The 14,646-nt window shown below is 40.6% G+C and overlaps 1 protein-coding gene across 4 annotated transcripts in view; it reads right to left on the bottom strand.

Annotated features, from left to right (window-relative positions):
• VPS41 (VPS41 subunit of HOPS complex) overlaps window positions 1–14,646 on the bottom strand; it is a 97,306-nt gene that overhangs the window by 39,681 nt on the left and 42,979 nt on the right. For all 4 annotated transcript variants that reach the window (XM_062625440.1, XM_062625439.1, XM_062625441.1 and 1 more), the window contains 3 exons: window positions 7,984–8,103; window positions 3,416–3,562; window positions 2,174–2,240 (listed from right to left, as the gene is read on the bottom strand). In XM_062625440.1, the coding sequence (XP_062481424.1) occupies window positions 2,174–2,240; window positions 3,416–3,562; window positions 7,984–8,103 (334 nt within the window). The remainder of the gene's footprint in view (window positions 1–2,173; window positions 2,241–3,415; window positions 3,563–7,983; window positions 8,104–14,646) is intronic.

Genomic DNA, 14,646 nt, shown 5'->3' with positions numbered 1-14,646 from the left:
AGATGAGGAGGACCTGGTTACACAGGATCCTATATACCTGACTTGCAATACAGGAAATAGTCTGTTTCCTTATTCACTGAGCTGCAAACCACTGAGGAAACATTTATGATCTACTAATGCCATCACAGTTTACTATGATACTACTGTGGCACTTTCAGGCCCGTAGAATGGCTCTAAAAGAGCATAAATCTGATACTGTTAAGACATGAGAAAACACTGTATTATCCTAGACTTCATATGTATTACTGTGGTGAGCAGACAAGAGACTATTAAGTCTACTATTCCACTTCTGGTTTTCAGGCCAGGTGCAAAATTGTACAAGCAGGGAGGAAAACCACCCAAAACCACGACACAAGTTATGTTATAAGTCTCATTTTTCACCAATATGTTGCCAAGATGTTATGAGTCAAAACATCTGAATGATATTCAGCCATTCTGGCACTGAAGGCTATTCTTGCCTTGTGTAAATTCTTTACATTAATAAAGTGTTTCAGCTTTTGCATCCACTTAAGATATTAATGGTCTCACAAAAAACTACACTGGTTGCTGGCCTGCTCATTAATAATACCAGCCTTTCCTGCTATGCCTTTGAAAAGTTGAAATAAGTTTGAAATAGATGCTATGGCATGACACACAGCTCTCAAGAAGACCTTCTATGTGACTGCATCAAAAGCTACTGAAATCTATCTTGAGACTTGAACAAATAACGTGCATCTCTCTTCCCTCCCAACCTAATACCTACATTCCAACGAGTGCATTTGGCAGAGCTGTTTCAGGGCTTTGACCTGAAACCAGAAAGAAAAACCTGAAGCACGTGGTTAACAGGTTAAGTGATATAAATCACCAGCCGTCAAGAACACAGAGAAGAATTTAGGCTAAAAGTTGTAAGACAAAAGTTACTTCCACAAAAATCTCTGACCTTCAGGTCCACACCTGAATATCTGAGGGAAGCTTTTTACTTCTTATTTAAATGAAGTTCCAATAGACAGTCACACAAGACTAGCTCCCTCCACATAGACACATTACAGCTGAAGTAGAAGTTGCCTCTGTTCTCTTGTCATTAAACATCTCCATTTAATTATTTTCTAAAAGCTACTTAAAAGTACAGAAAAGATCTGAGGCTAAAACTCAAGACTGAACCTCTACTTGACAAAAATATATCAAATATCATAGAATTCCACAGCTAAGTATTCTACTGGGACTATGCTATGTTAAACAGCAAGCAGCTCAGGTCTCAGTTAACTGTCAGGCATGCCACCATCTCTCACTACCCTGAGTTCCTACAGAATTCAACAAGTCCCCCAGATGATTTTCAGAAGCTATTTTAAGACAGTTCTTTGCTGAAATAAGAGTATACAGCTATGCCATGCACCAGACTAACCTGACATGAATCGGGATCTTGCCTAAACAGTCTTTGTCTACAATCTCATGTCATTAGGGCCAAGACAAGGAAGCACCAAACTTTACAGACTGTTGTCTGCTCTGGTCTGCAGAGTCTCAGAGGACCTGTTCATCTTCCTAGCACTACCTCTTCATAGGTATTTCCTTTCAGTTGTGTTCCTCTTCCCCTCCAAATTTCCTTTAAATTCCACTTTGTGCTTTAATACATGTTTTGTCAAGACCTTTTCCATTAATTAGCACTAAGTTTATTCACGTTACCCAAGCTAGAGAAATAAGAAAGTGAAGGAGAACATAAAATGCAGAAGCATAAAAGACAATGAGAAGGAATTCAAATCAATTTTCCAGCACTATAGCAGAGATGTTAAAAAAAAAAGAGAAAAAAAACATTATAAGCAGTGTAGTCAAACAACACATAATCAAATAAAGTAGCATCTATTTTCTGCTTACTACTACACTGATCATCATTTAACCAAGATGAAAACCAAGCTCTCCACAGGAATCTCTGTGAAGGGTAAGTTCAGACATCCACTGCTCAATACAAGGATCTCTGGCTTTAGATGATCACGGAATTTAAGACTCCACAAATAAATAATAACAGAAACCTCACAATGCAGGAGGACATTATGACAACCTCATCAACTAAAAATGAGGAGACATTTATGTTACAAATACACATTGCCTCTGAACTGTAACAGCTTTTCAGGCTAGAATGTGAGAACAGACCTTTAAAGCTTATATAATTTTGAAAAAGAGCACATTGATACAATCATACCTATTTCCACATAGCGGTTTGGAAGGTCACGCATTTCACTGGCATGCCGTTCTTTCACTGAGCAAATCTAGGAAATATACAGATTTGGATCATTATGATGAACAAACTCTAATTCCTAAAATGATACTAACTTTGCCTCAATAAAGAGTTTCTGTGAATTCTCAGACATCTCTGTATTTTGAAGAGCACCAGCTGTACAACAGTGACAATGCATCACTGAAGAAGAAAATCAGACATGAAGGTTGCAGCTGTAGTCCACAGCTGGCCTCTGTTGGTCCACTCTGATGGACCACGTCAGAGAAATCTGAAAACAGCAGCCCACTGTGATTTCTTCATAGTAGCATATATTTGATTTTGGTTTTGCTATCATCTCACACCTTGTGTCTCATTACCTTACAATGGCAGTAACAATATGCTATTGAAACTCCCAGTAACAGGAAGAGAGTGTGTACATACAAAGAAATGCCAATCCCCAAACATTGTGAAGCACACACAATACAAGGCAGACAGATGCCAAACTTAAGGCAAACCTTCTCATTTGTAAAACTCTTAAGTTGAATGCTCCAAAAGCTTTTTACACTTCACCTACCTCACTTTGCCCTCCCTTTCCATTTACTCCTACTGAGCACTTTTAATTTCCTACTGTGCAGTGATGTAGTACGCTGTTATTAGAAAACAGCTAACAGGTTTCTAACAAACTCATGTCAGGAGCTGGTCTGAACAAATAATAGTCAGTAGTCTGCAATGCTCAAGCTGGTAATGCCAGTTCCGTGCTGAAAGCAGAAAAAAACCCCAAGCAGCCTGGCCCCCTACCCCTTTTTGTACCATGGTTGACCCAAATCATGTGGCTGTTTTAGCAGTCACAACCTCCACAGCCCCCAAAACAACCCCCTCCAAAAACACCTTGTGGGAAGCTGTTCTTCCTTAATGCTAATCAAAAGAAATTAATTCAACAGCCCACTAAGAGCTTTCAAAAGAGGCAATCTCTCCAAGGCACAGAGAAGTGTCCCTAAGGATTACATTCACTGCCTGCTCACACACAGAGATCTGTCTGACCGCTGGGTGTCTATCACTCCTCCTCCTCATGAGGGTCAGTCCAATGACATTTCTATGGCAGCAGGAGCTCTGCACACTGTAGTCAAACCAAATTCTATTTTTTTCGATTGTCTTTGCTTTTCAGAAATAATCCTCTGTTTCTCTGTGATAACAGCAAGCATTTATTACAAAGACAGGTAATTGCACCTTTACTGAATTTCCCCAGCCAATAATCAGCGTTAAATTATCCTTCCAGCAAAGGCTGCAGGGATACATATCTGGGCGAAGGCTTATGTCATCTCGAGGCACATTGGTAATTCTTTGCTTGGAGATCATGTCAAGTATCTTCACACCCTGAAAGTTTAAATACAAGAGAACTTCATTCAGCATGACAAACTTCTATATGACATCCTATACTATTAAAGCAATCATAGCAGTTTATGGCATAAATTTCAGGGTAGGGCTGACAGTCCCAAAAGAAAAAGCTGTGGATACAAAGACCCATCTAACCCAGGAGGTGACAGAAGAACAAAGTGATGAAAGTAAGTCAGATATCTTAAATTCATATGCTAAATGCAAAGATATAATAAATGAATGAGTGGCAGATGAGCAACTCCAGTCATGAACAAGGTCAGCTTGTTGGGCTGGTGCTACAATTGGAGAGATGAAAAAAATCCCAGGTCTTCCACAACAGCCCCTGTAAAGAAGCAGAAATTTCCACCTTGGAAAAACAAAAAGATGTGAAGCAACAACTCATCAAGATAAGTGAAGCCAATCTGTATTTCTCTAGAAATACATTTCTATTCTTACATTAAAACAGAAAAACAAGCTTATTTAAATGATGCTTGGGTTTGCATCCTGTGATTTTTTCCTGCCTCCTTGGGGAAACTCCTAAACTAGCAGAACAGAAAGTTTAAAGAAAGGAAGATTAAAGTCATTTGAGAGAGAGAGGGTAAAAAAATGGAGCCATTAATGAGATTTTTCTATGCCATTTAGACAAGGTGAGCTATAGCCTCTGCAATAGCAAAATGGAGATTAATTTCATGTTAAGTAATGACTTGTTCTTAGTGATTTAGAAACAAAAGTCCCCAAAATAAAACAAAGCCTTTTAGTAGGTATTTCTTTTCTGCTCATTGAGCTTAAAGAACAACTCTAATGATCACAGAAAAGGGGATAGAAAGGACCTTTAAAGGTCAGAGTCCAGGATGCCATTCCATGTTAGGATTTCCCTAGTAACAAAACAGATTTAAAAGATTCTCTTGTCTGTTTCTGTTCCCCCCCCCACTGTGAATTTCTATGTTCCCAGCTGTACAGATTCAACTGTTGCTGAGTCAAAGAGTCTAAACATGAGAGTCGTGGTCTAAGCCATGACTTTTTTAAGTCACAAGGCTAGAAATCAGCATGGGGGTGGGCTGTTTTTCCTTTTTCCAGTGATCTTTGCCACTGAAGAACTGTCAGCATGCAACATGCTCCTACTGGCATCTCTTTGGTTAACAGCCACCAATGTTTCAGGTAAAACTTGCACACAGCATCTGCCCAGGTCCCTGGGTAACATAAACAAGGAGCTTAATGCTTTGTGTTGTCTAAGCTCATCTGATAAAATTTTGCAGTCTTGCTTGAACTGCATTTTCATAAAGCTGTCTTTTAATAATCTTGCCACTTTGTCTTCAAGGATGATTTTCAGATAAAAGTGACCCATATCACAACTTGCTTTCCTACAAGGCAGCAAATCTTATATGAGATAGACTAGCTTTTCAAACCAATAGCATAGGAACCTCTATGGTTGTAAACATGCCATCTGCATCATGAAGCAAAAGGACTTAAAGAATCAACTTCCTATCATTAAGGTGTCTGAAACCTGTTAAACAAGGAGTTATGCAGCCAAATACCTCTGAAGCTTTGGACCTCAGGTGTCTCCATTTGTGAAACTTACACTTTTGGCCATGGACAAGGAAGAGGGGACAGCAGCAAACACAGCATCTGACAAGCAGAATTAGACCTTGCCTATATAACCTCCTAATAGCCAATGTCTAAAAAGCATAAAGCATGCCAAAAAAGCAAACAAACAAACAAAGGGATTAAAAAATAAAAACCAGGCAGCTACATACAGACAGCAAGCAGCAAGGCTACAAAAGATTTGAAAGAAAAGAAATGGAACACAAAACCTTGCTAGAGGATGTAGGAATGTTTAAAAAAGTAAAGGGGGAAGGGAAAGGCCAGTAACCAAATATATTAATCTTTTGGAGGGCAAGTGTCATTTCATTTTTCATTGAAAGATAGGCCCTGACCATGGCTTTTTGTCTCTGACAGATGGCTCTCAACATTTTATTAGTATTCTGTGTTATCTCTAGGGATAGCTCTCCTCAACTGTCCTATCCGCTCCCAGCAGATTCACCTAGAATATATATTTTAATTGTATAGCTCTGAAAAGAACAAAACCTTCAAAAAGGATAATGTTATGTCGACCAAGCACTCACTGAAGTTTCAATTCTAATGCAGTTATTAAAGGGGAGCAAATAAACACAAGTCCACCTCTAACAATTCATATCAAACTGGCTTTGAAAGGAATAAAAGAACAATGGCTTTGAAATATTTTAATAAACGCTTCCCTTCAGGAGGGAAAAACAAGGGAAGGAACAAATCATGGCAGTCAGGTGAAGTTCCCGACGACTAGAAAAAGGGAAATATAACCCCCATTTTCAAGAAGGGGAAAATGGATGACCCGGGGAATTACAGACCAGTGAGTCTCACCTCTGTGCCTGGCAGAATCTTGGAGCAGATTCTCCTGGATGGCATGCTAAAGCACATGAAAATCAACAAGGTGCTTGGTGACAGCCAGCATGGCTTCACTAAGGGGAAATCCTGCCTGACCAATTTGGTGGCCTTCTATGATGGGGCTACAGAACTGATGGACAGGGGTAGAGCAGTTGATGTCATCTATCAGGACTTGTGCAAAGCATTCGACACTATCCCACACAACATCCTTGTCTCTAAATTGGAGCGCCATCAATTTGATGGATGGACCACTCGGTGGATAAAGAACTGCCTGGATGGCTGCACACAAAGAGCTGTGGTCAATGGCTCAATGTCCAGCTGGAGACCAGTAACGAGTGGTGTCCCTCAGGGATCGGTGTTGGGACCGGTCTTGTTGAACATCTTTGTCGCTGACATGGACAGTGAGATTGAGTGCGCCCTCAGCAAGTTTGCCAATGACACCAAGCTGTGTGGTTCGGTTGATACCCTGGAGGGAAGGAATGCCATCCAGAGGGACCTCGACACGCTTCTGAGGTGGGCTGATGCCAACCTCATGAAGTTTAACCATGCCAAGTGCAAGGTCCTACACCTGGGTCGGAGCAATCCCAGGCACAGCTACAGGTTGGGCAGAGAAGAGATTCAGAGCAGCCCTGCAGAGAAGGGCTTGGGGGTGTTGGTTGATGAGAAAATGAACATGAGCCGGCTTCAGTGTGCGCTTGCAGCCCAGAAAGCCAACCGTATCCTGGGCTGCATCAAAAGGAGCGTGACCAGCAGGTCGAAGGAGGTGATCCTGCCCCTCTACTCTGCTCTCGCGAGACCTCACTTGGAGCAGTGTGTGCAGTTCTGGTGTCCTCAACATAAAAAGGACATGGAACTGTTGGAACAAGTCCAGAGAAGGGCCACGAGGATGATCAGGGGACTGGAGCACCTCCTGTATGAAGACAGGCTGAGGAAGTTGGGGCTGTTCAGCCTGGAGAAGAGAAGGCTGCGTGGAGACCTCATAGCAGCCTTCCAGTATCTGAAGGGGGCCTATAGGGATGCTGGGGAGGGACTCTTCATTAGGGAGTGCAGTGACAGGACAACGGGTAACGGGTTAAAACTTAAACAGGGGAAGTTTAGATTGGATATAAGGGAGAAGTTTTTTCCCGTTAGGGTGGTAAGGCACTGGAATAGGTTGCCCAGGGAGGCTGTCAATGCTCCATCCCTGGCAGTGTTCAAGAACAGGATGGATGAGGCCTTGGGTGATATTATTTAGCATAAGGTGTCCCTGCCCATGGCAGGGGGGTTGGAACTAGATGATCTTAAGGTCCTTTCCAACCCTAACTATTCTATGATTCTATTCTATGAAGTGTTTCAGAAGTACTTTTACCACATTTTAAAGTAAGAATTTGGAATTTAGACATGATACATTTAAAACATATCCCTCACAGCTGAGCTTTAAAATATAGACCTTGACCCATCAATTAGAGATACAGTGATAGATGAAATGCAATGCTCAGCATCAAAGCAATGGTTCCCTTTAAAATCCGAATTACACTTAGAGCAAAAAAGGCCTATTTTTCCTAAGTCTCGCCTTTCCTAGTGGCCTACCCACTGTCAATTCAGTACAAATTACAAAATCCAGACAGGTTTAGGTTTTTTTACAAGGGGGTAGAGATGTTCTGTTATGTATATAGAGAAGAAATAAATTGGCATTCCTTCTTCAGATAGTTCACTTCAATTAATTGCACTGGTCAAAACTCTACAAGAGTGCACAGTAGTGACCATCCCCAACAGCGATGTGCAGAGCTACTTTTCCTAATTTCTTCAGAAGTGGCAATCACGTGGAGGACACTGCCTAGCCCACAGGAAAGACCAGAAGAAATGTTTATGAAGAAATGGGATCTAAAACTCTATATTTTTTATAATGCTTTTTCATACTCTATTCTTCAAATGCACCATTTTTCCATGGAGTATTTTGGCAATAAACATTGAAATACAGTGGTATTTTTGTTCATTTAACTGAGGTGACAAATACTTACCATATTATTGGCCCAAGCAATCAAGTGTCCTCTCCATTTTACATTTCTTATATTTCCTTCCCCTTCATGTAAAACCGAAGGCTTCCATCTATTCATCCAGCCTCTCTCATATAACAGCAACTAGAAGGAAGTGCAACAAGAAATACTTTTGTGACACAGTGCTGTACACAAACACGGCAGGTAATTTTTGCTTCATTATCCCTTACTCTTCTTGGATTCAAGGTGAATAAAAAATACACACCCATCACAAAACAAAAGCAAATACAGTCAAACATTTTCATATACTAGAGTCATTGAGAATCTTGTATACTACAGAATTCAACCTACTTCAGTGCTAATTTTAACAAGCAGACCTTCCATCAAGCTTCTCTGAAGAACAGAAAGTATAATTATTTCTATTTTAAAGATATATGGCCTTCCACAGGGCTCTAGAGATGGCATGTGTTAGTCCCACACATGCAAACTGCACTGTACCACAAGTGCTGCTGACTGCAAAACTTGTACAATTGGGAATCCTGCGTTCTGCAAATAAGGAAGTTATTTTAGAGTATCTAAATGCATAGGAGATGTTATGAAATGCTTTGCAGCAGCAAAGGAAAACCCAGCTACATGCAGACAGTTTGCTCAAAAGCCCACCTCTTTTACCAGTTCCTGTATGGCTTCAGGAAATTATTTAGTAGGATTATAACATGGAATCACTTTTAAGTGATGCAAAGTGCATTGCTCATGGGGATACCCAAGTAAGAAACTGAAGCACCTATAAAGATCATAATCTAAAGTACCAGTGCTTTGCATGAGTACGCCCCTGTACAGGCACATGCACAACCTGAACCCAAGCTCACACAAGTGCACCATGACCACTGAGAGATGTAAAACCTGCAAGGACTTTCACCACAATAAAACATAAGTCAAGTACCTGTGTTACTAGTATTTTCCATCTAAGTTCCAGCCAGACATGCCTATTTTATACATGGTTTCCTACCACCTGTATATGAATAAATGTGTCAAATGATAAGACACTGGCTGTCTAAAGTAATACCTTTCAACAAAGTACGAGATTTTTAACAGCAATTACAAACTGCCTCTCTCTCCTAAAGCCACAAGATGGCACCAGAAGACAAGTATTTTCCCCAAAAGTTTAAAAGCCTCACTACCTATCATAATCTATCAGAAAGTTTTGCCTAAAGTGCACTGCAAACATCAAACTTCACACTGAAGCCCATCTAGCCACTTAAACCCTGCCCAAAAGAACCGTGTCCTTCACATAGCTCACATTTCCACCTATGAAAAGGCTACTGAATAGATCTTTTACAGCAACCAAGGCAAGAGACTGAAAGCAAGGGTAACATCTATGCACATAAGGCAGGGCAAGAGGCATTTCCACTAGCAGGCTGGTAGGTGGACAGGAAACACAGGCTGAGAAGCCCTCAGCCCAAATCAGCTCCGCTCAGAAACTGAGGATGTCATTAGAAACAAAGGGCTGTGCTGATCCAAACTTTAATTTTTTTTTCCTAGTTTGGCCACTTGGATGCTTCTTTCACTAGCACCCAATGGACAGCAGTAAAATACACTGTATTTTCATCTGGACTTACTGGACAAGACTTGAGAAAACTGATGCGGATGACATGAAAGGCTGAAACTCGCTGGTGTCAAGTATATTAACTGAACTTTCAATCTTTCCTTCTTGTGACTGAATCATGATTTAAGTTTGCTTACTACACATGAGACCCAGAGTGAGTTCAGAATGACACTTTGCAGCTATTCTGTTACTGTTCCTGGTTTGTGGACCATGCTTTCCCACTTCTCACTCTACTTGAGTGAGAAACTGCAAAGAAAAGAAATGACCTGAGAAAGAACTGGTGAGGAGACAAGGAAATGAGAAAAAATCCTGCTTCAGTCTATGCTCAGCTGTAAGCATGCGCTTAATTCAATTCTTGGACCAAGGCAGTACAAGACAACAGTCTGATACTGCCTGTAATAAAGATGGGAAGTGAATCTGGATTACTGCAGCACCCCGAATTTCATTTCCTATCAGCAAATGTAACAGGTCAAACACTGAAGTCAAAGGACACTCAAAATATGCTTTACTAATTTATCTGCCATGCAATTATCTGCATTTTATTGATATGCATAATGTGATTTACCTCTTATTTCTTAGAGCAATGACACCTGGAAACTGAATTACTGAACCCAGAACTTTGCTATGCGTTTTGGAACTGCTATCCATCTCTCTCAAAATAAGTAGCCTAATTTATTTCTTAGAATTCCTTTCTGTCTTCACATTGAAATGTTTATTGCACCAGAAAACCATTTAAAACTTCAAGAGAATGTCCACACATAACAAAAACCCACAGTTTCTGGAAGGGCTCCTCCTACCACCTCCCTTTTTGGTAGGGGAAAAAATATTTTAGGACTTTACTTCTCATAAATCCCGTATTTTGGCAGTCAGCATTCACAGTACTTATATTTCAACAGCAGCCACAAAAATCACTTCCTTTCATTCTCTGCAATACAGCTTATATTTACCCCTTTATGATTTGCTCTGGTCTTTCTAGTCCTTTGATACAATACAGCAGTGCTTAGAACAGACTTCTAGCAACTCTTGCATGTTCCACAACATAGCACAGCCAAAATAAAACAAACTTTGACTTCGCGCTCCTTCATAGTACGTTGCAATCTTCTGATCGTACACTAATTATTTTGCCACTCTTCTTAAATGTTTATGTTTGTGCACTGGACCATTAAGGAAAATAACACACTGAAATGTGTAAGACAAGAAGATGGTGAAGGGCACATTCTGGTTTTAAAAACAAGTGGATATAATTCTCTTGGATTTGTGAATGCACCTCTCTCTATTTTTCACTACCAGGAGATTAACCTCCTCCAAACAGAGCTCAATTTCAGAGTGCATCCACTAAACCAACTAGACTAGTACTTGGATTTAATGGAGCCTCTCATGCAATTAGCATTAACACTAATTACATGTAATCCCAGTCTTTCAACTATGTACAGGAATTCTCAATCCTCTGAATGAAGAGGCAAATGATTTTCCTTGTCCTGTTTTTTGTTTGCCTTAGCGTGAAGATGTGCCTACCTGTGGCATCTTTCCTGGTTTTTGGCACCTGTGTCACCAACCTCTTCCCTCAGCCAGGCAAGATCACAAAAAGCTCTGTAATGCTACTGCCATGGTTACAAGTAATCACTACAGGTATTTATTGTTTTCAGCGTAAAACCAACATTTACAGGCACAGACAAGATTAACAGATATGCAGGAGTAATACAGAACAGCAATGCTACACTAAGACTTACTGTTTAATCGTGTATCCCTAGGAAGAAATACAGCAGCAATAAAAAATTATCACTTCTGTTTGGAACACCAATGGACTGCATGAGCTCAAACAAGACAGAGAATAACGTAAGCCTCAAGTTTTCAACTGAAGATGAGCTTTCAAAGTACCATCACAAAGCACTGCCGGCTAAGAAGCTGGGGGTGGATGGAGGTAAGGGCAGTATGTGCAGTCAAGGGAAATCAAGCAAGGAAGCAGCAGCAGACAACACCAACACTGGGACACAAGTGATGGAAACAGGAGCTGCTGCTGTAGTTCCCGGATAGAGAAGCTAAACATTTTGAGATGTTTAATACAAACAAATGCCATAGGATTTTTATTAAACTGTACTTCTAATAACTCAACTGCTAGATTCCAGCTGTTGCCTATTCACAAAGGACTACAGAATTAACAACTTGGAAAACAAGTCCTGCAGCCTTGGAGGAAGAGACACAAGGTCTCACACATTTCACCCAGTTAGATCCTCTTTGCTTGCCACCTCAGGCTATGAAAGTTTTCTACCCAGACATTTGGAAAACACAGAGATTACACGCACACAGGACTATGATCCATCCCCTCTTTATACAAACCAAATTTGTGTGCAACAGAACCAAGGAGAATGCTTTGTTTTCTGCAGTAAAGAAGAAATGCACATCGCAGGAACAATAAAGAAGAAATGTAAGCCAAGTAATCTGCTTATTAAACAAACAGCACATCACTACACATCAAAGTCTCATCTGTTCAGTAATATGGGATACATCTGGGCATTATACATTACAGCAAGCAAATCACAGACCTGTATCACTGTGGCTTGCCTGCTGCTACGGTTTGTTTCCTGCTTATGGTAAATTATCCAATGCATGGAAAAAAAAAAGCCACAGTATTTACTCTTTCTTCACTTAAACCAGACCTTGGAGTATTTACTGACTGACATTTTATAGCTTACAAAGCAATCTGCCTTTCTTGTCTGGTACTCTTCTACCCAACATAATGCCAAACAGCTGACTATCTGCTTTCTAAAAATGGACTGTGCTGCAAACAGCATCCTGACAATTTAATAATTTGTCAGAGTAGTCCAACCAGTTATTATGAAGAACATATCATAGGGTTCAGAGGTAAAGGTCATCTACCTACTCACAAAGCAAAGTGCATCTGCTGACACTAAAAAGCAGACAATTAAAAAGAAAGCAAAAAGTCTGAGACATTCCCTGGCAGACTTGACTTTAACACACAGATTCCACCACTCCTAAGAGCAGCTGTAGACACTGAGAATGCTGTTTCTCTTCCTGCTCATGTATTGTTTGCAGTTGCTGTCCTTTCTGTGTATATGGCGTCTTTCTACATTGGCGTGTACTGAGATGACAAGGGGGAATGGCTTTAAACTGACAGAGGGGAGACTGAGATTAGACATTAGGAAGAAGCTCTTCCCTGTGAGGGTGGTGAGGTGCTGGCACAGGGTGCCCAGAGAAGCTCTTTGCTAGTTCTGTCTATAACCCTGTGGATATAATGGATACTTGGACTTTGCAATAACATTCACTTAGCTGATGTGCTGGGAAAAACAGCACTCTAACAGTTAAATGAAGAACACCTTGTTTTCAGCTTTAGCACCCTCATTTAGTTAGGATTTACCCTGTTATTTTTTAAGATTAGACCCTTTTTTACAGGGTAGAAAGTTACGGCCTTCAATAGCATAGAATTTGTTTCTTCCCTTGCTTTGAAGTTCTGTTGTCTACTCTGGACAGGAATGCCCTGTTATTTACAATATACGGTATTATTTCAGGCCTACCAGCATCTGTCAAGTCATCTCATCAATGGTGCTGTAGTTAATTGCAGAGATAAAGGGGAGAGGAACAGGGAAGCACCTCTATTTAGGATGATACCTCTTGCTTCTCACTGTGATTGTGTCAACATTTCCACAGTACGTGCCTTGTTTCTAGGCACAGATAACATGCATTCAATAAAAAAACAGTGTGAAAGAACCAGACCAAAACAGAAGTCAATGATACTATCCCAAGCTTAATGAAAGTTCTCTACTTTTAAAAAACAGTGCTTTATCATAGAATGGTTTGTGTTGGAAGAGACCTTAAAGCTCATCCAGTTCCAACCCCCTGTCCACGGACAGGGACACCTTCCACTAGAGCAGGTTGCTCCAAGCCCCATCCAACCTGGCCTTGAACACTGCCAGGGATGGGGCAGCCACAGCTTCTCTGGGCACCCTGTGCCAGGGCCTCAGCACTCTCACAGGGAAGAATTTCTTCCTAACGTCTAATCTCAATCTTGCCTCTGTCAGTTTTAAACCACTCCCCCTTGTCCTGTTCACTACATGCCTGTATAAAAAGTCCTTCTCCAGATTTCTTATAAGCCCCCTTTAGGTGCTGGAAGATTGTTCTCAGGTCTCCCCAGAGCCTTCTCCAGGCTGAACATTTGTTTAGTAAACAAACCAGATTGTTTAATTATTTCATAATACAGTTGAGGGGAAAACTGCTCTTAGAAGACTCTAGTACATACCTAGTTAAGCAACCGTGTAAACATATGCACAGCAGAGTTAAGCTTCCAACAGTCTGCAATGATTTAAACAGTTACCCCAGGGAGCAATGCTCTTAACTCAGCTTTAGGTCAGGCTGAGCTTCTAAGATGTGGCAAATCTCATCATCACACAACCATTCACCCAACTTCTAAACACCCACCTGTGTTGAGACCCGAGGAGCTGCACCGCTATCCCTGAAGCACGTCACTTAGTCCTTTTCCCCCTCTATCTCTACATTATTTTTTTAAAGACTTTTATACACCTTGAACATGTGCAAAATGCTCTGCAGAGGGTCATGAAACTGAAAAGTGTATTTTTCAGACATTTTATATTGGTATAAAGAACTGCTTCTCAAAAAACTGGGGAGGTGGTAATTGACAGTTATAGTCCCTCCCATCCATTCATTAAGGATCCTATTGAAACAGATTCGTGGCTATAAAATTAATAAATTTAAGCATATCTTAAAGTGATGTTTTTTTTCAGATGAGACAAACCAGAATGTTAAGGCCAGGAGCCAAGGTCTTGCTTCACATGTGCATGCGTGTATACTTTGGCTTCTTTATTTTGTTTCACTGTAAACCAAAACCAGCATGAAATTGAAGAAATCAAGAACATTTTTGCAAGGGCATATAGTGATAGGACAAGGGGGAGGGGAGTGGTGGTGGTGGTCCCTTTCAGCCCAAATCATTCTATATGATTCTATGAACATCTTCTCATGTTCTGAGATGATAATGTTCGCAATACAACTAGAGGCGTTTGAGGAAACAACCACATTTCTTCCTTGGTTCTTTTATTTGCTCGAATAATTAA

The sequence above is a fragment of the Pezoporus occidentalis genome, unplaced genomic scaffold, assembly GCF_034315485.1.
Source record: "Pezoporus occidentalis ecotype Australia unplaced genomic scaffold, CSIRO_AGI_Poc_V1 ctg28, whole genome shotgun sequence".
Lineage (NCBI taxonomy): Eukaryota > Metazoa > Chordata > Aves > Psittaciformes > Psittacidae > Pezoporus > Pezoporus occidentalis.
The sequence above is the reverse complement of the archived record's forward strand: the minus strand, read 5'-3'. Positions and strand labels throughout refer to the sequence as shown.